Genomic DNA, 26,899 nt, shown 5'->3' on the forward strand with positions numbered 1-26,899 from the left:
TACGTACATTTCAGACTGACTGAGGGTGAGCAAAACGATCTACGTGTGATCGATCGCATAACTTTTAAAGGTCCGAGCTCTCGCGGGTTAATGAACACACTTATGATGTTTCAAGAGTCCTGTGATGCGTACAGCCCACACTGCAGTGCTCAGAACACAGGCTGTTTAATTATCTTTCGAAAAAGCAGTTCAATATTTGTGACAGCAGCGAAGAAGGCAATGGTTTCCGTATCGACACGAGAAATTCATTGCCTCTTTTTTCGTCTCTCATGGCTTACATGAAAGTATTATCCCACTGGCTACATGAAAATGACGCGTCGCCTACCTTACGAGCAGTAGAGAAACACCACTGTGACTGGCGATGGTCTTGGTCTAGACTTGAGCTCAGGGGCTCACATCTCGCAAAAATGACCCAGAACAATGTGATAACATACGAAAACGTACCTGATAATGGAAACTACTTCCCGAAACGCGTCGCATAGAAAATATCCAATTGAAATTTGTGACAGGGAGGAACAAACTTTGTTTTATGGCGAACAAAACCATTGTTTTTACTGTCACGTGATTTCGCCAACCATTTCCAACTGATAAAGTAAAACACAGACAGAAAGTTGCTTTCGGAAAGCTCATCCAAAGACTCTACAGGTAGTCGATTTTATAAGGTAAGGGGTTAGTACCGGGGGTGGGAGAACACCTGCCATTAGGCAAACTCTTCAGCACAAATTCTGACTTGGCACACCTACCGGCAATAAGAGACCTCTGTTAATAACCCTTACAACATCCAGGACAATAGATGAGATCTAAAACATCGATGCCTATCATAACGACATCTTCTGCAGTCCGCCAGCATACAAATACACATTTGCTAGAGAAGGCGTGGCCTACCGACAGAGAACTGCCACAGTCGATGCAACGCTCACCAGCATTGCTGGATGATTTTTCTCCAAAAGAATTTCCGTCCTCTCCAAGATAGCCTCAGTAACCACTCAAATTTACTCGTTGTTTTACTAATACCCTTCGTATATTAATTGGTAGTTTGCTTTCCAGTTCATGTTTCTTGTATAGCTATGAATATACCAGTTTACATTTCGTGCACTCTCTTTAATTCGTGTGGGTCTGCTGTAAATATCTGTGTTGACTTTTGGAGCAACTTTTCAATTTTGTCACTGAACCATAGCGAGTTCTTCACATTCCTCGTAGTATTAATCTACCTACACTTATCTAACATGTGATTTATAGTAATTCTTTATTTGTGCCATCGATTGTCCACATTTACTTTACCAGAATTGTTGACTATTCAGTTACGTGACAGTCAATTTCCTAACGTCCGTGTTAAGCAGAACCACTCCTCTACATTTTCTGAACTTTTCTTTCAGTATTATTGATGAGACATGCTGAGCGAGTGTTGCGGTTGTCGATTCTTATTCTTCATTCACTGAATGATTTATTGGTAGATGGCCGTGTTGAGGCCATATCTAATTTAGGTAGTTTGAACCAAACATCAATACAGTAATCTATTATGTTGGTAATTTATCTGCCTGACGAACAATGTAGCACATCAAACCCGCCTAGTGATCGTTTGTAGTAGTTAACCTGCGTTATTCGATCATTTTTACTGCGGAAAGTAATTAATAGTCCTGAAACAACACATAACAGTGAGATAGCAGCGACAGCAAGAGACAGAGAAAATCTAATTCATTTTTAATATTTCGACTGTAAAAGGCTATAAAAATAGTCCTCAAGTCGTGCATGTTTGTCGCCAGCATATACAACACGTTTCCCTTCCTAGAGGAGTACCTAAATAGCTACTTTGATAATTTTCATAAAACGCCATTACGACAATCACAACACTCTTGGCATAATCGCGTGAGGTAAGGCAGTAATTAGAACGCTTGACTCGCATTCTAGTGGAAAACAGTGCAAAAATTCGCGTCCGGACATCCAGACTTAGGTTTTACACTAGTTCCCTAAATCGCTCCAGGCAAACAGCGGGATGGTTCCTTTGGCATGGCACGCCCGATTTGCTTCCCCATCATTGAATCAATCCGAGCTCGTGTTCCAGGTCTAAAGACCTCTAATATTCCATCTTTCTTTCCTTCCATTCATAAGCACTTGTGTCCCACAATCTGTAAACACAGACCAACAGTTCTACAGTTAATATGGGCGTGTGTGGTGATATATTCCTCTTGTTTAGTACGAAATCTGATCAAACCAAGCATCGTTTTTCATTGCAACACTTCTTATTTCACAACTCACTTCTCACCCTCTTCGTGTCATCTTTGCTCTTAAAAAAATAAAAAAGTTAAATGTGGTAGCACACAGACTTTTTTTAATTTGTATTCGCAGAACCAGTGAACATTTGATTTGGAATTACTTACAATAAATAATTTACTTTTTAATCACTCTCTATTTTTATATGTTTCCACATCACTCCCATTCAGTGTGGATATCCCTCAATGATGCCTGCAAGCATCCAGCCGATCGGCACTAGGAGAAGTGAGTATCGTAAGAAATAAACAAAATACGCTGGCCATTAGTGGATGGAAAGGTCGCACTCTTCGGTTACGTTGTTAGCCTTCATCAATAGAGTCACTAACAACAGTGAAATAGGATTATGCGTCCAAATAGACGTTAAGTGAAACGAAACGATGGAATCAATTATGAAAATATCAAATGGTAGACAGATTCATTCTAAGAATCCTACCGAAGAATTATAAACAAACGAAAGAATAACCTTACAGCGCCCTTGTTCGACCGATTCTTGAGTACTGGTCAGAATTGCGCCGTTACCAGGGAAGATTAACAGAATAGTTGAGAATATCTAAAGACGAGTGGCACATTTCGCCACGGGATCGTTTAGTAACTGCAAGAGCATCAAGGTAAAGCCGATCAGACTCCAGGCGCAGACACTAATGAGCGGTCACGGACACGTTTACTGTTGCAATTTCTGGAGTCTTCTATCCAGGAAGGGTAAGGCAAGATACTACTTCCGTCCACATTCGACTCGGTATACGATCATCAAGGAAAAATCTGGGAACTTTGAGTCCATATGGAGCCTTACGGACAATCGTTTTACTCGCGTGCAATCCGCTAATGAATGTAAAGGGGAAATGGTAATGTTGTACGAAGTAAAGTGCCAGGCACCGTATGTGGCTTAGGCGTATGTAACGTCTGGAATATCTCACATCACATCTCTTTGGAAGCTCCTCGGTCATGCATATATGCAATGTGAGTGATCAACAAAATTATTAATATAACCCGACCCTTTTATGACACCTTCCACAAAAATTTCAGGTACTGGTAAGTTTCGTTATTGTAAGAATGCCACCATTATGCTGTGTATTAACCCGAGTTAGTGGGTTACCGGAGTGTTGTGTTTAACGAAACACTGAGATTAATATTCGACACATGGTCCAGTAGTGAAATAAGGGTGTGTATCTCAACTGCTAATAATTTTGTCCTAGCAGTTACCATTCAGGTTATTGTAACAATGAGCAACAAACAACATGATCCGATACACATATGTCTTCCCAGCTGGGCATGAGAAGTAGACACGTGAGTCCTATTTCTACTGTGCCGCTGTTTTACTACCAAATTGCTTCTGATTCTATTACAAGCAGTTTCCAGTTCAAGTACTGAGTTTCCGTTCTTTGAATTACGGATTTAGTTAATCGAGCAGTAGTTAAAGTTACACGATACTCACTGTCTGTGGTGATAGTGCTGAGGCGACTGGTAGCTAGAGCTAATCAAATCACTTTTAAAAACTGTCTGACAGTAATTACTCTTTTATCTTTCTGATGAGTCTCTTAATGACCACCAAACATTAATTGAGATAAGTAGTTTGCCGACTCTCAAACGGTAGTAGACAAGTATAAACTAACTTCAATCTGTAGCGTTAGCATACAATAAAGAAATATATATCATGAGAATTTTTCACATTGCAGCGCGCCAACAATATTCAATAATTTAATGATAATAAAGAATCCGCCTCGACTGCAAGTAGAAACCGGATGTTGACCTAGGTTTCGGCGCGGATAACCACGCTTTCTTCGGAACACACTAAAACTACAAACTGCCTAAAGAGGCATGGTCCAATATTAATACAGAATGCGAGTCTTTTGCCCTTTTGGGCGTTCTGTATTAATGTTGGACCATGTCTCTTTAGGCAGTTTGCAGTTTTAGTGTGTTCCGAAGAAGGTGTGGTTATCCGCGCCGAAACCTAGGTCAACATCCGGTTTCTATTTGCAATCGAGGCGAATTCTTTATAATCGTTATATATATATATATATATATATATATAAACGTGTTAAGCTTTTCTTTCAGCACAGGCATTTACCGTTCGACTGTCTATGCCAATGCCGCTGTTGTTGGAATCATTAGCTGTCGGATTGTGAATGGTTTCCACGTAACAGTACTAGTAACCACTCCTAATACCTTGACGGAAATGTAAAACAGATTAGTTGATTTCAGTGAATCAGACAGCGTCTTTTGCAGCAAGGAAAAGTCTTGTACCTTGGATTACTTTTCAGCCGTCCGCCTCTATCCCACGTTGTAATAGAGGTTTCATACACTTTCTTATTCCAATTCAAATGATAATATTCACTTTATGTGTGCTGCAGCCTTTTTCTGAAATTACTCCGGAAAAGTAAGGTGTTACAAATTTAAAGATTTGTTCCAAAGGACAACGTGGCCATATACCAAGGAACAAATATTCGGTCTGTAGTATCCCTTTTGAAATATTCAAGCCGATAAAGTTGACGAAAATACTAAAGGACTCTGAATAATATTATATGGACGCAAACGAGAAATTAATTATGAAAACGTATTAAATTAGCTTCAAAGAAAGACTAAATCGATTGCAATGTTATTAAAAGACGTTATTTACATTAGATGAGATCGTAGTGCATAACGTTCTCGAAACTAACATTATTGTCTTTGTCATTATATATAAGAGAATAAAGATATTTAAAATCACTACGAGTCAGATCATTTCTTCTGCTGTATGTAAGGTACGCTTGCTATTGTAAAGTGGTGGTAGCTCCTGTTCTATTTGTTCTCGTACGTAGCAAACAATTGAAGGGTGTATTCTGTGCTTAAAGTAAATATATTTACAAAAAGTTGGTGCATTGTGTTACTTAAGGAACCCATGCACCAATTCTTCTTGAACTAATAATTTTAAGACGTTATGTAGCTTTTTTTCAGTCTCTGCGAAGCGAGCAGCAGTGATCTTTGACTGGCAACAATTGGCACCCATTACGGAGCGTATCTAAATTTATTTTTCAGTGTAACGTATTACCACAGCCTGAGCAGAAAGAATCATTTCAAATTATTCAGTTAACTAAAGTGCAAAGCTTCACTAATTTTATTTCGTCAAAAAGTGCATACTTACAAAGATACGATTTAATATAGGTCAGTGAACTCAGTGTGCATTCCATTTCGCGGAAAGCATTTGAAATAATTTGTAGGGAGCCTGGCGCTCATTTGAAACATAATTTAATAGTTATCACTGGCTATCTACAAATATATATATACATATATATGTATATATATATGTTGTGACTTGGCAAGACAGCCAAGTCACAATGAGAAGAAGCCGAAAGGCACGCGTTAAGCTCACACAGATTGGCGTGAGGTCTGGAACAGTTAAAGGAATTAATAGTAGCAAATAAAGTACGTAGTTGATGTAATACTTAACTTTAATCCACAATTGTAGAACATCTCTCTTGACGGTACATAATATCAAATGCTATGGCGCCTTGCTAGGTCGTAGCAAATGACGTAGCTGAAGGCTATGCTAACTATCGTCTCGGCAAATGAGAGCGTAATTTGTCAGTGAACCATCTCTGGCTAAGTCGGCTGTACAACTGGGGCGAGTGCCAGGACGTCTCTCTAGACCTGCCGTGTGGTGGCGCTCGGTCTCCAATTACTGACAGTGGCGACACGTGGGTCCGACGTATACTAACGGAACGCGGCCGATTTAAAGGCTACCACCTAGCAAGTGTGGTGTCTGGCGGTGACACCACAATATATATATATATATATATATATATATATATATATATATATATATATATAAAATCCCTTTCTTATGTTTCACTTAATAATAATAATTAATAACCACAGAAAGGAAGGAATAATATAGGCCGAAATTTAAAAAACGTTTCAATCGAGATAATCTTGCTGCTATTGCATTTAATAGTCTTTGTGTTCTTTATTACTTTGTGTACCGTGTATTGAACCGGGGACCTAGAAACGACTCATCCCCGCTGCAGCCCTTCAGAGGTTCACAACACGACAACAGGCTACAGCAGTCCACTCACCCCTCTGCCGCCCCACACCGAACCCATGGTTATTGTTCCGTTCGGCCTCCGGTGGACCCTTCCCTCACCCTCCCTATCGCGAACATCTCATTCCAGACGAGTGGAACATCAAATGTTTGCGTGGTAGAGTAATTATAGTGTACCCCTACGTGGAGAGTGTTGGCGCAGCAATCGCCGACATAGTGTAACCGAGGCGGAATAAGGGGAACCAGCCTGCATTCACCGACGCAGAGAAACCGCCTGAAAAACCATCCAAAAGCATGGCTGGCACGGATTCTTGCCGTGGACCGGCACGCCTTCTAGCTCGGCAAGCAGCGGGCTCAGTAACTTTACTACACGCCAGTAACCAGGAATTGAAATCAAATTATGAAGTATTGGAAAATAACAGTTACAGGCCAAAAAGATTTTGAAATGGAAGCTATTGACAAGTAAAGCAAATTTTAATTTTCAGTATAAGGAAGACTGTTAAGGCTAGGCGCAAATTGAGACGCGTATAGCACGTGTGACGTGACACGACACTACAGCGCGACACGCACGTGCCGCACGAGTACGCAGGTGCAGCGCATACTGCGACGCGTACACCATACTTCGCACGCGCCGACTGGCCACGCTCTGCACTGACAGAACCGAAGCGCGGGGAACCTATTAATTTTCTCAAACGATTTTACGGAAACTATTCACTGAAAATATTTGATTTTTGCCGTACTTGTAGCATTATATGTCAGCTTCATGGTGAAGTGGCCATCATCGCGCTAATGACCATTCTTACTGTGATGTACACATTTTAGTAAGACACTACGCAAAATTCAAAAAATTTGCCACGAAAATTAGGGGTCACTATGATTTTGCGTTTGGTGAGTAATACACCATATGTTGCTGCGTATGAAATTTAGGTAACGTGTTGAATTTTTGTTTAGACTTGGGAGGAGGTTTCTGTCTGCCTCCGACCTCGAGAAAATTGATCTCATGTAGCGCGCCAACTTCCGATCTCACGCCCGCGAGAATGAAATACCCGCAAGATCTCGCATATATCCTAAACCAGGGGTCTCCAAACTACGGTCCGCGGGCCGAAACCGGCCCGCGTTAGCTGGCCTGACATCCCCGGTATCCGGCCCGCCAAATATTTGAGGTGGTACCTACACTGCCAACATTTGAGTTTCGAGGCCTATCGCGAACAATACACCGTGACATTGTCGGAGTTCTATCTTTACAAAGCGGTAGAGGTCATGGTTAAACAGACCATTCTCCATGCGATAGTGGAAAAAAAAACCGTTAACAGACTAGTTTGGCGAAAACATTTTAAGGAAAAAAAATCTTTGCGTTTTATTCTGCTCACGAGTCTGGTGCAAGTCTTTCAAATGGACACCACTTCGGCGACTAGAGTTATTAATCAATCATTATGGAAGATGTTTCTTAAGCGAGGTTTCACTTTCATTTGATTACGTTGTAAAATATACATAGAAAGTAAATCGTATAAAATATTTTTATTTAAATGCAATTTAAAGAAAATACAATACCTGGTGTACATAATGATATTGGATATTTTAATCGTAACTGATGTACAAAAATAACGGTAACTAATTTATATCTTGAAAACTCACAGTGTTAGAGTATTCACGTAAAGACATTTAACATCTTAATGATAATTAGTGACTTTTATGTAGCTGTAACTTTCCTTTCAGAATTACCTCCAGTTGTGGATCAAGTTTACTGGTAGAGATAATAATGAGCGACTTCAAATGCACGTCACTTAATTTTGATCTGTAAATACTTTTTGCATGTTTCATTTTGGAAAAAGTTTTTTCACACAAATAAGTACTGCCAAAAGCGCAAAAAAAGCCACGGGCAAATTTATGTAAATTTGGAAACTGTGTGGATGGAAGGCACTTATGAAATTCCAGTAATGTTGACTTTGAATGTTTTTCTTTAAAAAAGTCGCTACATTGCAAATCAATAATTTCAAACTGAAGTTCTGCGGGTAACGCTACTATATCGACGTCAAAGGGATTCTGAAATATCTTGATATCGTTTGAATTTGCATCGATATCTGAAAAATGTGATTCAAAATTAATTTTTAAAGCGTCCAAAGCATCAATTGCGAAAGTTACAGGAAACGGAATCTCAGTTTGCTGACTGAATGTTTCGCATGTATTAAAATGCGTGAAGCATACTTTGTTCAACTGAGATTGAAACAAAACAATCTTTTGTCGAAAGGACTTAACATGCTTGTATAAATCAGGCAGAAGCCGGTTTTCACCTTGGAATTTTAAATTAAGGTCATTCATATGTTTAGTTAAGTCTGTATAAAATGCTAGCTTCCATAACCACTCACCGTTCCGTAACTCAACCAGACGGCGATTCCTTTCGTTCAAAAAAATTTCAGTTACTGTTCAGAGTCCAAAAAAACGGGTCAGAACTTTACCGCAGCTAAGCCAGCGCACTGCAGTATAATATGGCAAGTCGCTTTCCTCAATATCTTCAAGAAACTCGCGGAACTGTCGATGGCTGAGTGCATGGGATCTGATATAATTAACAGATGAAATAACTGGCTTTAAAACTTCTGACATATGTAAATGTTTTCCACACAAAGACTGTTGGTGATTAATACAATGCACTACTAATGGTTTTGAGCCACCGTCATCTTCGACGGACGTAGAAACGAGAGCAACAACACCTTCATTTTTCCACACATGTTTTTGCCACCATCAGTTGTAATACATTTTAATTTCTTCCACCGAAGTTTGTTTTTCTGAACTGCCCTCTCAACTCCTTTAAAAATATCTTCACCAGTGGTCGTCCCGTGAATACTGTCAACATCAAGGAGCTCTTCATACACTTCATAATGTTTGTCAATCCCTCGAATAAAAAGTAGTACTTGAGCAGTATCTGATACATCTGTTGACTCATCCACGGCCAAAGAGAACCAGTCTAAGTCTTGATTTTTGACGCGCAGTTGTGCTGATATATTTTGCGCAATGTCACCTATTCTTCGAGCCACAGTGTTTGCCGACAAACTTATGTTTTTAAATAAATTAAATTTTTTCTGGACACATTTCTTCTGCTGGTGCAATAATGCAGTTCTTAATTAATTCACCGTCGGTAAATGGCTTACACTGTTTCGCTACTAAATGAGCCACACGAAAACTAGCACGAGTTGCTGCGTGTTGTTCAGCATTTACTTTCTTAAACAGCGACTGCTGGGTTTTTAGTTGGCGTTTCAAAGACTCACACATTTCTAATCGTTCGCATCCTGTAAACTTGGAGTAATTCTGAGAGTGCTTAGTCTCATAATGACGTTTTATATTGTATTCTTTGAAGACTGATATTGCTTTATTGCAAATAATACACATTGGTTTGTTGCTTGACTCCACCACGAAATATTGACATCCCCACGGCTCTTTAAAAATTCTACATTCATTGTCAATCTTTCGTCTCTCTTCCATATTTGTACAGAACTTCACAAACTATTGCAACCTGAAAATAAAATTGTGCTATTTAATACTAATAAAACTAGGGAGTAGCCTGCCTTAATAAAATGCAATGAATGTCCCACACTTCGTCGTCTCACCTACTAGTGAAGCGCATAAAACACTAAAAAACTCGTGAGACACTCGCAACACAGACACAATCACGCAACAGAACTATCAAATATATGCTCTATCTCTGCTACTCGCTACAAGACTACGTAGCTAAACTTATTGCTGCACCGCTTGAAATAACAATGCGTTGACATACTCTACCTCTGTTACGTCTTGCAGTAATAGTGTTGCAAACAATGATTTTGAGATTTCGTTAACTCTGTAGGACGCTTTCGTGAAGAATGTGCAGTGAGACACCATTTTGTCGGTGAAATTCGCCAGAAAAAATACGCCAGAATTTCGGTCAAATACGCCTACCAATCAAAATTATGTAATTAAATAAAAATCGTAGTTCGTTCGTTCCCACAACCTTAGATTTTTGCGATTTCATCTTTCCTTTAGCCTTACATTACGGTGATCATGGAGTGCTAGGGTGCTTTAATCCCACTAGGTAGATCTTGGCCCTTATGACTTCGTGGAGGAGTCAACGTGGCCCGCAGACTAAAAGGTTTGGAGACCCCTGTCCTAAACCGCTCGAGACATCGAAACGAAAGTTTGGCGAATGATAGCACACAAGCAGGAGATTGTGTTGCCAAATTTTCAACACACGGAACTGTCTTATCTATGGCGATATATCCGTACTTACACTTCCCTTTTTATTTATTTCACTCCAGTGACTGTAATTTTTTAAGAGTTATCGACAGCTAGCGAAACAAGAGCTTCCTAGTATGAAAATAAACACGAAATTTCTGCTTTTATGTTACTGCACACCGACACTATGAGGTTTCTCCTAAGCTATTGAGCTCCGTGATTGCCAATTACTTGTTTCTTGAGGCATCCCGCTTCGGAATTCTGTCCCAATAGCTGCTGTGAGATGAGTTTGGCAAATCACACTGCGACAAAGGAATTACAGTTAAACCTGTCACCAAGAGAAATGTGTCCGTTACTCACAAACGGTGACGCTTCTTTGAATGAGAAAAGGTTAAGGACTCACACAAAAATAGATTGCCAGTTCTGTTGGAATTTTGGTGGAATCCCCGTAATCCACCGTATTTTTAACACTGAGCGACTGGAATGGAAACTTACCAAAGGATTTTATTCCTTCTCCTGATCTGAGCAGTATTAAAATGATGATCAGCGTTCCTTCAGGCGGAATGATAGGCACATGCCAGAGACTGGTTACTCACCTACGGCTTGCCAAACTGACAATGTGTGATCGCAAACAAAATAGTTGTTATTGAGAAAAATAAACAATTGACCTGTCGCACAATGCAATGGTCAGTGTATTATCAGCAGCGGAGGGTAATGCGCGCGACAGGAATGCACAAGCTAGCCATGTGTGCCTTGTGAGTTGGAGTTCGAAAAGCAATGTCATGAAAGAAGATCTGCCTTTGTCAGCGGTACATTCCACCAAAGTAAATATATCTAATCATAACACTCCCATTCCTACTTTCGTAATAATACCGACCACTTTCTTCATTTGTGTAACCTGTTGTATAATTAGTTTATTAACACGGATAATGTGGATGGAACAATTGAAATACTTTTTCTCATCACGGCGAACCAATTAAAACATTGTTATTTGTGACTACTTTTCGACTGTTTCTAACTTGCAGTGGAAATGTGATGTTCACATGCATGTAAGTACACTGTGTCGTATTACATTATTACATCCACATCCAAGTAATCATAGTGAGACTTCTATACTTCAGATATTGGACGCTTTTTACCAGGAGCACAAAGGGATCACACCTGTGGAGATTATCCCTTTCTAAATTTTTGTAACAGATCGTACAGATACGCCAGCATACTAGGCAGCGAGAAGATAACCTTGTTTCACTTTCCTGCCTTGCTTCTTAATGACATGACTTCGTAATATTCCTTGCTTCCTTATTCACTACCTTCTGTCCCTTCTTACGATCTGAAAACATCGCGAAGGCACTTGATACAGTTCCAAAGACTAATGGCTCATCAGTTACTGAAATATGCATATTTCTTGACAGAAGTGAACCAAAACAAAACTATATAGATATAAATAACAGAAAAGTATAATGTACTGACGAAGAAAGCTGGAGCGTTTAAATGGCGAAAAACCAAACACTACCCTAAGACAACAAAATTTAGTACACAGTAAGGCAAAATTTATCGTATGGGCAATACTACCACTGCTGATATGCGCCGTTCCGATGTGAGCATATGGCCGGGCTACTTTTCCGCTTCCCGCCTCAAATTTCCCACAGTGCTAGCGAGGCACGCGCAAATTGCGGCGCGAGAAACTGTGCCGCAACCACAACGCCGCGCGACCTGGCGCAGGCGCGTGTCGCGTCCCAGTCGCGTCGCGTCGCAATTTGCGCGGTCCCATTTGAGCCTGTGAAGTTACAGAAATGCGCGCTGCTCTGCGTCGCGCCACAAGCGCTATACGCGTCTCAGTTTGCGCCAAGCCTGATTAGGAAACTCTGTTCATTTGCAAATATCACGTTTCTCATGGCAGAAGATCATCAGTTACAAGGTATAAGATGGCGCTTGAACTATTAAGTACGGCTTCACCGTCGACGGATTATGTGACTCATTTTGAAAATTTACGCAGTTATATTCACCATAAAATGCGGCACAAAGCATAACCTCATGTCTCACAAGAGCAGAAACAGTAGAATATTCGGGAAGCTGCTTGTGGCGCTTTGTAACGCTCATTCCTTCATGTGATTCCGGTTGCTAGAATGAAACACCGGAAAGGAAACGACATGCGTTTCTAGGTACACCATCCTACAGATACAGCTCTGTTCTTTGTAATATCGATTTTACCTAGGTTACCTTTATACGACAACGTCGTTAAATACTGTGTCAACGCTTAAATCCATAATTTTGAGTGATAAAGACAACTGTTAACCAACTAAAATAACCAGTTATAATTCATTATTTCAGTTGCTCAGTTACAGAAAACACCGTGAGACGTGAGAAGCAGCACCTTGTATCCGCTAAAGGTGGGAGGAGAAGGGTTTAAAGTCCCGCCATTAATTTATCCATGTTAATGACTGTACAGCTCAGTGACTGTGGTTTTCAAATAAAGCCCTATCGATAACATGGTCGTGAGAGACAATACGCGATTGGGGAACGGTAGGGACCGACATCGACCGCTAACCAACCTGGCTTAACTTAAGAAATTTAGGGATACCATGGGCGTCTGAAATGTAAATGACTCTTGAACCGCTGTTGTCCCTTATTCATTCCACTGCGCCACACTGCTAAGTACAACTTCTCCAGCCATAGCGATTTCATTATAATATATCCAATGTGCACCCCGTTAGAAAGAACTTTGATGAAAATCCTACAATTATTTCCTTTCACTACGAGAAAACGAATATATTTTTGAGTACAAACTTCCCATGTTACATATCTTACGAGTTTTCTTTTTGTCCGTTAAACGTATAACTGTGTTTTAGTACGATATTTTTTTCTACAGTGCTTAAATACTGCAAAAAGAATTTTTTTATTTGCCTTCACGGAGTCGTTGTTGCTCGAATGATTATCATATAAGATTTCTGTACTGAGTTTACAAGAGGATCGCCCCTACTCACCTTTTCGATTTCGTCCAGATGAAGGGTAATACGGAAGGTTTGACCATAAGTGGAAGTGGCAGAAGTAGTAGATCCAGGCGGACAAGCGTTTAAAAGACAAATAGCTTTGGCACGGGTCGGGCGAAGCATGAACCAATGACTTTAACCTCGTTGTCAAGCGGCGAGCGACTGGCGCCGCGGACAGACTGCAGAAAAATAATTCGAGGGTCTTGGGGTCAAGTCTCTATGCGGAAATTTCTTTATTTTTTTTTAACTTCCATTTTTCCGCTACTAGACCGCAAATAACCAGACATAGTACTCAATGTATTATATTTACTGGAATCCATGAATGGAACGAAAAGGAAAGGTAAAATAAAATTTGGCATTTCTAATAGTTCCTAAGAAAACATTTTACTTGTAGCGGTCACGAGGATTCTGCAAATAACTTTCCAAGAACGGATAGTAATTAAAGCATACGGTAGTTTCATTTTGACCTCCGAGTAGCACTCGGCAACTGCAGGCGAAGAATAGCTTTCCCGTAGTACGCGAAAATCATCAACCGTAAAATAATGAAAGAATCTATATATACATAAGAAATTCTCGTGCATGCCTCGTAACACTTCCTGGAAATTTATTTACCATCCCAAATATTCCTTTGCTTTTGGTTTTTATGCCTTTCATGAAAATATTAATACACATAATATAATGAGAATTATTTCGGTTTATTTTCAGTATAAGTAAAGCGAAAATAGAAGAAAGGGAAAAACAAGGTTAGCCTCGGGACTCGAGCCCGCGACCGCCACGTTACTGTTCTGCAGTATTTCAGCTACACCAAGCACTTCGTGGAAACCACGCTAACATAAATAGCTCATGCCTCATCATCCGATCCGTTCCAAAAATGCTATTTTTGCTTTTTGTCTAAACGCATGGCCGTCTCACTTCTGTCATTTTCATTTTTTTCCGAGTCCTGTATATATCATAAATTTGCACGAAATCGATGATGAATGGCCGCAGTCCTATTGTTACTGGGATCATACTTGTCTAAACGGCTAGTAGAGATATTCTGAACCACGTTACGAGCTGTAGAGAATCTGACTTTGTCGAGTCAGCAGGGGTGATTATCAACGTCCTCCCATATTCATAACATCTTTCAGCCAGATCACTAACTAGCGTTAATGGCGAGGCGATGACAGTAATGAAACACAAGAAACCAAAGTTCGACCAAATCCGAATTCGTGCACTCTACAGACGGAGAGTCCTTTTCATTTTGTTACAGTATTTAGTTGCAATGGGTGGCCTCTAGCAGAGTGCAGTTATATAAAACGAAATGCAAAACATTAGGCCTGGAAAAACGATACTCGCGTTCTACTGGGCTGGAGATTTCCCGATAGGCCGTAGCGGTCGATTCGTTGTTGAGGCTGCTCGTAAAGTCACCTGACATTTGAAACTCGCGGTGCGAATGTAACGGGTACGCGAGAAAATATGAACTAGTCCCAACAACAAGCTATAACTATACTGAAAGATTTATAATTTCATGGAGCACAGGAGGAAATAGCATTAAATTCGTCCATCGCTCAAACTTCTGTATGTTTGGACTTATTTCCATTAAGAATTCTTATACAGTATGCCATGCTTGGATGTATACAAAGACTGAATTAAAGCACGTTAGTGCAACTTACACCACTCGCGTACTTGACTCTAATAATCCTGTTGGTTACCCTCTAATCTACAATCTCAGTACGCTGCCGCCCCTCTACAAACGTAACCACTACTCTGACGTCAGCCAAGTTTAATGAGACTTATCCACTACAGCAGTGGTTTTCTATCTTTTTGTATAGGCGACCCCTTTCAAAGTAAAAAACTTCTGGCGATTACCCAGAACGTTATAAAATTACGTCAGTGATTTCGTAGGCAACGTATTTAATTTTATTTCTTTTGATACTATACTGGTAGAGGAATCAAGAGTATTGAGCAAGGGAGTGTATAATACATTCCCTCGGTAGAGGCGTGGGGGCGAAAATTGTTCAGCGGTCGCATAGGCGCGCTTTTTCTCTGTCTTCAGTGAGTTTTAGCCGGCCGCTGTGACCGAGCGGTTCTAAGCGTTTCAGTCCGGAACCACGCTGCTGCTGCGGTCGCAGGTTCTAATCCTGCCTCAGGCACGGATGTGTGTGATGTCCTTAGGTCAGGTTTAAGTAGTTCTACGTCTAGGGGACTGACGACCTCTGATGTTAAGTCCGATAGTACACGAGCGAGTAAAGACGTTATTACTGTGTCTTTGCCCTTCGCCCCGAGCGAGCATAAATTGGTGAAGTATTACAAAATATCTGCCAAATCCTTGGCGGAAGCGGAAAAAAATCGAAAAAAATAGATTTTATGACGACAATTATTTCAAGAGTGGTTTTATTGTAATGAACAATGAATCCCAATGTGTAATTTGCGAAGAAGTATTGTTACGCGAGAGAAAGAAACCATAACTATATATGTGTCACCTCTCAACAATAAGTTACAAGGAAGCTGGTAAACTGTTGCATTTCTTCGAAAGGAAACTGAAAACCCGTAAACAGCAGCAAACTACTAGGATTCAGGTAACAAAATAGTATTATTCTTTCCTGACTAAAAATAATATTATGTTATTCATTATTTATTTGTTTTTCCTGTTTGAAATATTATTATGTAATAATATTACATAACGAGAAAGCGTTATTAGGTAGCTACCGAGTCACGTACCGTGTCGCTAAAGCAAGAAACCGCAAATTTGTTTTGCCAGCAGCCCAAGGTATGGCTGAAATTATATCAGGTAAGCAGGAGCCAAACAAGCCTAAAATCATACCACTTTCTTTTTCTATGCCACTGAACCCAGTGTAAACGATACGACTGGTTTCACTGGAGAAAAGGTAGTCAAAAAATTAGAAAAGCGCCCACTGTTTGATTTGCATTTTTGATGAATCGACAGACGGCTCAGATTGTTAGAAATTTATGGAATTTGTGTGCTTTGAGGCAGACGAGAGTGCCATCAAAAAAAATTTATTTTGCAGAACACTTCCTACAAACACTACTGGCCAGTGTTTGTACATATATTTATAAGGCTCTCGAAACTACAAGATTGATTGGAAAAGATGTATCGCCATTTTTAGTTACGTTGCTAAAGCTATGACTGACAATAAAAGTGGACTCGTTGCGAAATTAGTCAATAGTGGCAAATGTTTCATGGACAAACTGCTCTCTTCATCGAGAGCCTCTGGCAGCGATAGATCTACTTCTGATTTAAATGACGCTCTTAAAAAGATGATCAAAGTTGTGAAGTCTACTATAGGTAAAGAGATGCAAACTCTACTGTTTAGGCCGGCCGAAGTGGCCGTGCGGTTCTAGGCACTACAGTCTGGAACCGAGTGACCACTACGGTCGCAGGTTCGAATCCTGCCTCGGGCATGGATGTGTGTGATGTCCTTAGGTTAGTTAGGTTTAATTAGTTCTAAGTTCTAGGAGACTGTTGAACTCAGAAGTTAAGTCGCATAGTGCTCAGAGCCATTTTCTACTGTTTAGATTCTGTGGTGTCACCGCCAGACACCACACTTGCTAGGTGGTAGCTTTTAAATCGGCCGCGGTCCGGTAGTATACGTCGGACCCGCGTGTCGCCACTGTCAGTGATAGCAGACCGAGCGCCACCACACGGCAGGTCTAGAGAGACGTCCTGGCACTCGCCCCAGTTGTACAGCCGACTTTGCCAGAGCTGGATGACTGATAATTACGCTCTCAATTGCCGAGACGATAGTTAGCCTAGCCTTCAGCTACATTTGCTATGACCTAGCAAGGCGTCGTATTCAATTGCTAATTAATATTATGAAGCATGCATCATCAAGAGCGATATTCTACAATTATGGATTAAAGTTAAGTATTCCAGGAGCTACGTACTTTTCTTTATAGCATTCATTACGTATCCTGTTTCAGACCTCACGCCAGCCTGCGTGAGTTTAAGCGCGTGCCTTTCGGCTTCCTCTCATTGTGTCTAGGCTGTCTTGTCTAGACACAACATTTTTGGCGACTCGGATACACACGGTCGTATTGCTCTAATTTACTTGTGTCATTACTTCGCCACAATCTCCAGATGTACTGTCCGAATTTTATCGCTTGCAGAATCAGCAGACGCAGGCGTTATTGGATGCCCTTGGACAGCTCGTCCAGGGTGAACGTGCAATGCCAACCGATGCGGCAGCCGCCGCTTCACCGCTACCGCAGCCACAACACGCAGTTGCATCACTTTTTCGGCACTTTGATGCGGCAATGGAAAGCTGGACGGAGTGGTCACACCAATTTGGATTTCATCTCGCCGCCTACAGAATTCAAGGTAATGAGCGGCAGCCTCACTTATTGTCATGTTTCGGCGTCCAGACGTACCGTGTGATAGTGAAATTATTTCCCCGCCGCGACGTAGCAACTCTGTCCTACGAAGAAATTTTGTCTGCATTAGATGCATATTTCAAGGAATCAGTCAATGTAGTTGCAAAACGGTATACGTTCTTTCGTACAAAACGTACGGCCGGTCAAACTAGTAGGGAGTGGGTTGCAACTTTGCAAGGCCTTACTAGGGATTGTGCTTTTGAGTGTGAATGTGGACTCTCTTATTCAGATACTATGGTGCGTGATGCAATTGCACAGAACGTTTCTGATGTTCGTATACGGGAGCAAATTTTGAAACTAGTCAATCTCTCCCTTCCACAAGTGATAGATATATTGGATAGGCAAGACACACTTGACTTTGCACAGGAATCATTTGAACCTTCGCCAGCCGTGTGTCACATTAACCGGCCCGCCGGGCGAGCTGCACGGAATGGTAAACTGCCCTCGCGCACGTCCGCGCAGCCACGTGTGCCGGGCAAGCATGCAAATGCAGTGAAGTCATGCCCGCGGTGTGCTACTAGACATTCGCGTGAGAATTGCCCATCATGCCAAGCTATTTGCTTTTTCTGTAATAAAAAAGGATATGTTCAGAGTGTTTGCCAGAAAAAGCTCAGATCGGACACTCACAACCATTACAGGCCCTTTGCTTTGCGCCGGAATTGAACCAAGAATACTCAGGCTCGTGAACCTTCGCCCATGGACATTCATGTAGTTAATTCCACTCCGCCCAGTGCCACTGTCTCTAAAAGTGACTGTGTGCGTCCCACAAAAAGTGTCCTTCGACGTCGCCAGAAGTCACGTGATTCTGTACCAGTGTCTGTTCACGTTGCACGAGACGGTCGCTCTTGTCGTCAGCAGGACAATAAACCTTTTGTAGATTTGGACATTCATGGCAACGTGATCCCATTCCAGCTCGATACCGGAGCTGCAGTTTCATTAATCAATAAAGACACGTACAAACAACTGGGCACACCTCTGTTTCGTGCCGCAAATATTAAGTTAAATACATATTCAGGTCAGAATCTCCCTGTGTTAGGACAGTGCAGCCTTCTTGCAACATACAAGGGACAAACAAAACTTGTGTCTTTTTTCGAACTTCGTTCTACTTCAGCAGTGAACTTGTTTGGTTTACATTTATTTCAGTTGTTTAACTTGTCTATAGTCAATCAGGTCCTATCAGTGAACCAGACTGTGCCCTCAGCCAGTGTTTCTCGTCTATGTGACGAATTTGCAGACATTTTTGCACCGGGCCTTGGTTGCGCTAAGAACTATAAAGCACATTTGGAACTGAAAGTAAACGCGCAACCGAAATTTTTCAGAGCGTGCAATGTTCCCCACGCATTGCGTGATGAGGTCGCAAGGACTTTACACGATTTGGAATCGCAAGGTGTGATTGAACGTCTGCAGGCTTCTCTCTGGGCATCACCCTTAGTAATTTTGCCAAAGACTTCCGGAAAATTGAGACTTTGTGTGGACTTCAAGGCAACAGTCAATCCGCAACTAGTGATTGCAACTTATCCTTTACCCCGCCCGGAAGATCATTTTGACAAACTGTGCCCGGGTAAATATTTTTCGAAATCGGACCTAGCAGATGCGCACTTGCAACTACCTGTGGACAACGAATCTCAGCGCGTCTTGGTGGTTAACACGCATCTTGGTTTCAAAATGGTTCAAATGGCTCTGAGCACTATGGGACTCAACTGCTGAGGTCATTAGTCCCCTAGAACTTAGAACTAGTTAAACCTAACTAACCTAAGGACATCGCAAACATCCATGCCCGAGGCAGGATTCGAACCTGCGACCGTAGCGGTCTTGCGGTTCCAGACTGTAGCGCCTTTAACCGCACGGCCACTTCGGCCGGCTGCATCTTGGTTTGTATCGGTTCAAAAGACTGCCATTCGGGTGCGTATCCGCCTCTGCATTGTTTCAGCAATATCTACAAACTGTTTGTACCTCGGTCCGTACTGCAGCAAACTATCTGGACGATATTGTGATCTCCGGAAAGACGGAAGAAGAACATTTAGCCAATCTCCGAACATTATTTCAGGTCTTGCGACAAAATGGTCTTCGCTTGCGGAAGGACAAATGTGTGTTTTTTGCTCGTGACTTCCCATATTTGGGACATGTAATCAATGCACAAGGCATCCATCCTAGTCCAGAGCACCTCCGTGCCATACAAGACTTGCCTTCGCCGCAGAATTTGAAGCAGCTACAGAGTGTGCTGGGAAAAATAAATTATTACCACAAATAAATCCCACATGCCTCTTCCATTTCAGCTCCGCTTCATTGCTTACGCCGTAAAGGTGTTCCGTTCGTCTGGACGACGGAATGCGAACGCGCCTATCGCCAGTTGAAATCGGCGTTGCTTTCAAATACTTGCTTTACGCCATTCAATCCCCAGAAACCTATTTTGTTGATGGTAGATGTTTCGGATTTCGGGATCGGTGCTGTGCTTGCGCACAAAGATGGATCGCTTGATCGCCCTATTGCCTTTGCGTCCAAATTGCTCTCGTCTGCGCAAAGACATTATTCACAGATTGAGAAAGAAGCTTTGGCTCTCGTATTTGGTGTTACAAAGTTTCATGATTTCTTGTATGGTTGTCACTTTACCATCATCACAGACCACAAACCCTTGACGTCACTTTTTAATCCGAACAAGCCTGTGCCTCCACGTACAGCGCAGAAATTCATTCGCTGGTCTATTTTCCTCTCGCAGTACCGCTACGATATCTTGTATCGGTCCACTGCTAAGCACGGAAACGCCGATGCGTTGTCCCGTTTGCCTGTTGCTGAGGATAGAGCATTCGATTCTTCCGAACTTGCTTGCATGTTCATTGATGCGGAAACCGATGACGTGGTCGAATCGTTTCCGATTGATTTCCGTCGTGTAGCTACAGCCACAGCTGCTGACCCTGTCCTTGCTACCGTTTTGCGTTTTGTTTCTACGCAATGGCCCTTGTGAAACTCACGGATCGAGGATCCGTTGGTTCGCCGATTTTTTGCTCACAGGGAGAGACTTTTTGTTCGACGTGGTGTTTTGCTGTTGCGTTCTGATAATGATCAGTCCCGGGTCGTGGTCCCACGTTCGATACAGTCCTCCGTCTTACGGCTTCTCCACCAAGGACATTGGGGTATAGTGCGCACGAAACAACTTGCTCGTCAGCACTGTACTTGGTTCGGAATCGATGCTGCGATTACGAATATGTGCTCTTCTTGCATGGCGTGTGCAGAACAACACTCCGCACCACCGCGGAAATTCTTTGCATGGCCGAAAGCCACTTCCCCTTGGCAACGCTTGCACATAGATTTCGCTGGTCCATTTTGGAATGCTCGATGGTTGGTTGTTGTCGATTCCTTCAGTAATTTTCCCTTTGTTGTCAGGATGTCTTCCACGACGTTTTCAGCCACGATCCAAGCGTTATCTGCTATCTTTTGCATTGAAGGTCTTCCACAGACTATTGTTTCCGACAATGGCCCACAATTCATGTCCTCATAATTTCAGTCATTCTGCAAGGCCAATGGTATTCAACATCTGACATCCGCGCCGTTTTCGCCTCAGTCAAACGGTGCCGCTGAACGATTGGTCCGGACTTTCAAGTCACAGATGTTGAAGTTGAAAGAGTTGCATTCTCGGGAGGACGCGTTATTGCTCTTCTTGTCCTCGTATCGCTCTCAGCCTCGAGATGGTCGCTCGCCGGCTGAGTTGCTCCACGGTCGTCCTCATCAAACCTTGATTTCTTTGCTGCATCCGCCGCATCAGATTCTTGTGCAGCGGCCGTCACCTGCTTTTGTCCAAGGCGACGTTGTATTCTATCGCAACTATCGAGGTTTACGGCGTTGGCTCGCAGGGCGCATTCTTCGCTGCCTCGGCCGCGCTATGTATCTGGTTTTGGGGACCTCTGGTGAGGTGCGCCGGCATCTCAATCAGCTGCGCCTCTGTCGTCGCACGGGTTCTGCCGCTCCCCGTCTGCTTTCAGCGACGGTGCCGTCCGGTCAGCGCCCTGGGGACCCATCTACTGGCTCGCCTCATCCCCAGGTGTTACCGACGCTGCCTTCCATTTTGCCCCATGGCGACGCGCCGCCACCGCCGCCGCCGCCGCCCCCTGTTCTCCCGCCGGCGCCGCCCGCAGTGGACGCATCGCTGCACCCGCCAGGCGCCTCCCTGGGTCACGCGCAGCCGATCGCTTCCCGTGACTAGCTGTCCTCCGACATGGAACTCTTGCCCGCTCCGGACCAGATGTCGTCTTCACCCGTCTGGTACCCCGACGCGATGGAGGTCGAATCTTCGGCCCCTCCTGTCTCTCTACGGGCGCATGCACCGTATGTTGAGGTGCACCCTGGACTAGGTTTCCAGGCGTTTCCTAGCTCCCCTCGGACCGAATGGCAGGGTGCGGGTGGCACAGCCTCGCCTGTTGTTAGGCTCCCCACCTCGTCGCATACGTCAACATGGGGTCCTCCCCACGGCGGGCGGAAGCCTTATAACACAACCGTACGCCGATTTGCGGGGGAGGAATGTGGTGTCACCGCCAGACACCATACTTGCTAGGTGGTAGCTTTTAAATCGGCCGCGGTCCGGTAGTATACGTCGGACCCGCGTGTCGCCACTGTCAGTGATAGCAGACCGAGCGCCACCACACGGCAGGTCTAGAGAGACGTCCTGGCACTCGCCCCAGTTGTACAGCCGACTTTGCCAGAGCTGGATGACTGATAATTACGCTCTCAATTGCCGAGACGATAGTTAGCCTAGCCTTCAGCTACATTTGCTACGACCTAGCAAGGCGTCGTATTCAATTGCTAATTAATATTATGAAGCATGTATCATCAAGAGCGATGTTCTACAACTATGGATTAAAGTTAAGTATTCCAGAAGCTACGTACTTTTCTTTATAGCATTCATTACGTATCCTATTTCAGACCTCACGCCAGCCTGCGTGAATTTAAGCGCGTGCCTTTCGGTTTCCTCTCATTGTGTCTAGGCTGTCTTGCCTAGACACAACAGATTCCTTTGTGAGGACATTGCTTCGATTCATCTAAATCTCCTTTAGCATTTAGAGGTCTGGTGACTGTCCACGGAAAAAGGTAGTGACACGAGTCCTCAAAACTAAATTGTTAGAATTCTTGCAAGATTCTAAATCTGGATACGCGGATTATTTTTGTGACCCAATTTTCTGTTAAAATAGCATTTTTGTCTGATCTTTTCACCATGTAAATAACAAGAGCCTCCAAGGGAGAGAAGAAACCATTATAACGAAGCGAGGATAAAATCAAAGGATTCGTCGCAAAACTTGGTTTATGATCAATGTCTTTATAAAAGATGATGATGAGACTTTCCCTTGTTTCCAGAAGATTATCGTTGGGTGGACCAGTCAGTGGCAGGAAGTTTTCAATTCGTTGATGATACACAGCTTGCGTAATTTGCAACTGTGAAGTTAGTTTCCAGAACTGAAATCTGAAGCTTATTTAGACGGCAACTAGATCCTCTTGTGGATATGTCAGTACAACTGGCTGAAGAGAGCACGAGGATGAAGGAAAGACTGAAAGATTTTGCTACTGACAGATGGAATTTAATTTGCAAAAGGCCGACGTCTTCTGGATGAATCGAAAAGAATATTATCAAGATCTGGCAAGGGACGCTTTTAAATTAGTAGTGTCAGTCGTCGCTTCCTGCCTATGTGTATCAGCGTTCTCTTTAATGGTGAATACGTAAACTAAGAAGAGAAATAGGTTTCAATTAGAAAATGATTTGGTTATTTGTCTCTCGAAAATAGAACGACGATTTGACAAATTATTAATAAGTTAACAGGTACAACTTTCTCATTGAAATTTTTGTTCTTTTGCTGTAGTGTAGGACTTCTATACGGCTAAATGATAGAAATCGCTGGTGTTACACTACAAAAAAATTAATATCAACAATAAAATACTAATAAGTGTCAAGTATGATTTTAAATAATAGAAATGAGACATGAGTCATTAAGCATCGATTTGCAGGTGCTCCGACAAAGCGCTGTGCATTTGCGTATTAGCGCTAATTCATACCATTGTTGTTATCAGTTGTAATTTAATTTTCATGGTATCGTTCGTCCTCCGAAGGAAAGAATTGAGAATGAGTTTACGGAAAGCGAAAAAAATGAAAAGCATAATGTTTACAGTATTATTATTATTATTATTATGAACAACGTTCAGTATAACCTCGCTACCTATAAACAGTGATTCACTTGACGGACAATATACATCATAATTTTGTAAATGTTTAGGTAACTAGCAATGTTTCGCATAAAGAGTATGTTCAGTGCTTTTTTTAAGACTTCCACAATCATTTCAAAAACCTCCTTTTGACTTAGATAGACCTCGTCAGCTGCTACAATCTAAGGTGACAAAAGTCAAAGGATCCATTCTAATACGGTGTCGGATGTCCATTTGATCGGCGTACTGCAGCAACTCGACGTCGCTTGGACTCAACAAGTCGTTGGAAGCCCGCTACAGAAATGTTGAGCCATGTTGCATCTATAGCGGTCCATAGTTGGTTAAAATGGCCCTGAGCACTATGCGACTTAACTTCTGAGGTCATCAGTTGCCTAGAACTTAGAGCTAATTAAACCTAACTAAGCTAAGGACATCACACACATCCATGCCCGTAGCAGGATTCGAACCTGCGACTGTAGCTGTCACTCGGCTCCAGACTGTAGCGTCTAGAACCGCACGGCCACTCTGGTCCATAGTTGCGAAAGTGTTGCCGGTGCAGGACTTCGTGCACTAACTGACCCTCGATTACGTCCGATAAATTTTCAATGGGATTCATGTCGGGCGATCCGGGCGGCTCGAATTGTCCAGAATATTCTTCAAACAAATCGCGAACCATTGTGGCTCCGTCACATGGCGCATCGTATTTCGAAACTGAAGTCAACGAATGGCTGCAAATGGTCTCCAAGTAGCTCAACACAACCATTTCCACTCAATGATAGTTTCAATTGGAGGAGAGGATCCAGTTCATTCCACGTGACACACAACCCACGCCATCACCAATTTGCACAGTGCCTTATTGACAACTTGGGTCCATGGCTTCCTGGTGTCTGCGCAACAACCAAACAACACCTTCTGCTGTCACCAACTGAAGTCGGGACTCCACTGACCCAGCCACGATTTCCCAGTCGCCTGGGGTCCAGCCGATATTGACACGAGCCAGCAGAGGCGCTGCAGGCTATGACGTGCTTTTAGCGAGGACACTCGCGTCGGTCGTCTGCTGCAATAGCCCATTTACGCCAAATTTTGGCGAACTATCCTAACGGATTCGCTTGTCGTACTCCCACATTGATTTCTCCCGTTATTCTACTCAAACATCATTACACAAAAACCAAAGATATTTTTTCTTATGTAAAGCCTCATAGTGGCACCAAAGTTAGTGCCCAGTTCCTAGCGAATGAGACAGGAGCTGAAATTGGGGGTAAGAAAGCAAAAGCTGAAATGTTGAACTCCGTTTTCAAATGGTCCTTCACCAAGCAAAACCCAGGAGAATTGCCATAATTTAATCCTCGTACCACTGAAAAGAAGAGTGACATAAATACGAGGTGCATTCAAGTCCTAAGGCCTCCGATTTTTTTTATAATTAACTACTCACCCGAAATCGATGAAACTGGCGTTACTTCTCGACGTAATCGCCCTGCAGACGTACACATTTTTCACAACGCTGACGCCCTGATTCCATGGCAGCGGCGAAGGCTTCTTTAGGAGTCTGTTTTGACCACTGGAAAATCGCTGAGGCAATAGCAGCACGGCTGGTGAATGTGTGGCCATGGAGAGTGTCTTTCATTGTTGGAAAAAGCCAAAAGTCACTAGGAGCAAGGTCAGGTGAGTAGGGAGCATGAGGAATCACTTCAAAGTTTTTATCACGAAGAAACTGTTGCTTAACATTAGCTCGATGTGCAGGTGCGTTGTCTTGGTGAAACAGCACACATGCAGCCCTTCCCGGACGTTTTTGTTGCAGTGCAGGAAGGAATTTGTTCTTCAAAACATTTTCGTAGGATGCACCTGTTACCGTAGTGCCCTTTGGAACACAATGGGTAAGGATTACGCCCTCGCTGTCCCAGAACATGGACACCGTCATTTTTTCAGCACTGGCGATTACCCGAAATTTTTTTGGTGGTGGTGAATCTGAGTGCTTCCAATGAGCTGACTGGCGCTTTGTTTCTGGACTGAAAAATGTCATCCACGTCTCATCCATTATCACAACCGACGAAAAGAAAGTCCCATTCATGCTGTTGTTGCGCGTCAACATTGCTTGGCAACATGCCACACGGGCAGCCATGTGGTCGTCCGTCAGCATTCGTGGCACCCACCTGGATGGCACTTTTCGCATTTCCAGGTCGTCATGCAGGATTGTGTGCACAGAACCCACAGAAATGTCAACTCTGGAGGCGATCTGTTCAACAGTCATTCGGCGATCCCACAAAACAATTCTCTCCACTTTCTCGATCATGTCGTCAGACCGGCTTGTGCGAGCCCGAGGTTGTTTCGGTTTGTTGTCACACGATGTTCTGCCTTCATTAAACTGTCGCACCCACGAACACGCTTTCGACACATCAATAACTCCATCACCACATGTCTCCTTCAACTGTCGATGAATTTCAATTGGTTTCACACCACGCAAATTCAGAAAACGAATGATTGCACCCTGTTCAAGTAAGGAAAACCTCGCCATTTTAAGTATTTAAAACGGTTCTCATTCTCGCCGCTGGCGGTAAAATTCCATCTGCCGTACGGTGCTGCCATCTCTGGGACGTATTGACAATGGACGCGGCCTCATTTTAAAACAATGCACATGTTTCTATCTCTCTCCAGTATGGAGAAAAAAAATCGGAGGCCTTAGAACTTGAATGCACCTCGTGTAGTTGTCAGTGGTATTGTGAAACAGTTGAAATCGTTAAAATTGAACAAAGCTCCATGACCCAATGGAATTCCTGTCAGATTCTATACTGAATTTGCGGTTGTTTGCCCCTCTTCTAATTGTAATCCCTCGAACAAAAAACCATACCCGATTCTTAAAAAAAAGTCA

The 26,899-nt window shown here is 42.8% G+C and overlaps 1 protein-coding gene across 1 annotated transcript in view; it reads right to left on the reverse strand.

Annotated features, from left to right (window-relative positions):
* Positions 1-6,905, reverse strand: part of LOC124788396 (arylsulfatase B-like) — a 103,394-nt gene extending 96,489 nt beyond the window's left edge. The window contains exon 1 of the mRNA XM_047255662.1: positions 6,857-6,905. Coding sequence (XP_047111618.1) covers positions 6,857-6,905 — 49 coding nt within the window. The remainder of the gene's footprint in view (positions 1-6,856) is intronic.
* Positions 6,906-26,899: the final 19,994 nt, after the last annotated feature.

This window comes from Schistocerca piceifrons, chromosome 3, assembly GCF_021461385.2.
Source record: "Schistocerca piceifrons isolate TAMUIC-IGC-003096 chromosome 3, iqSchPice1.1, whole genome shotgun sequence".
NCBI lineage: Eukaryota > Metazoa > Arthropoda > Insecta > Orthoptera > Acrididae > Schistocerca > Schistocerca piceifrons.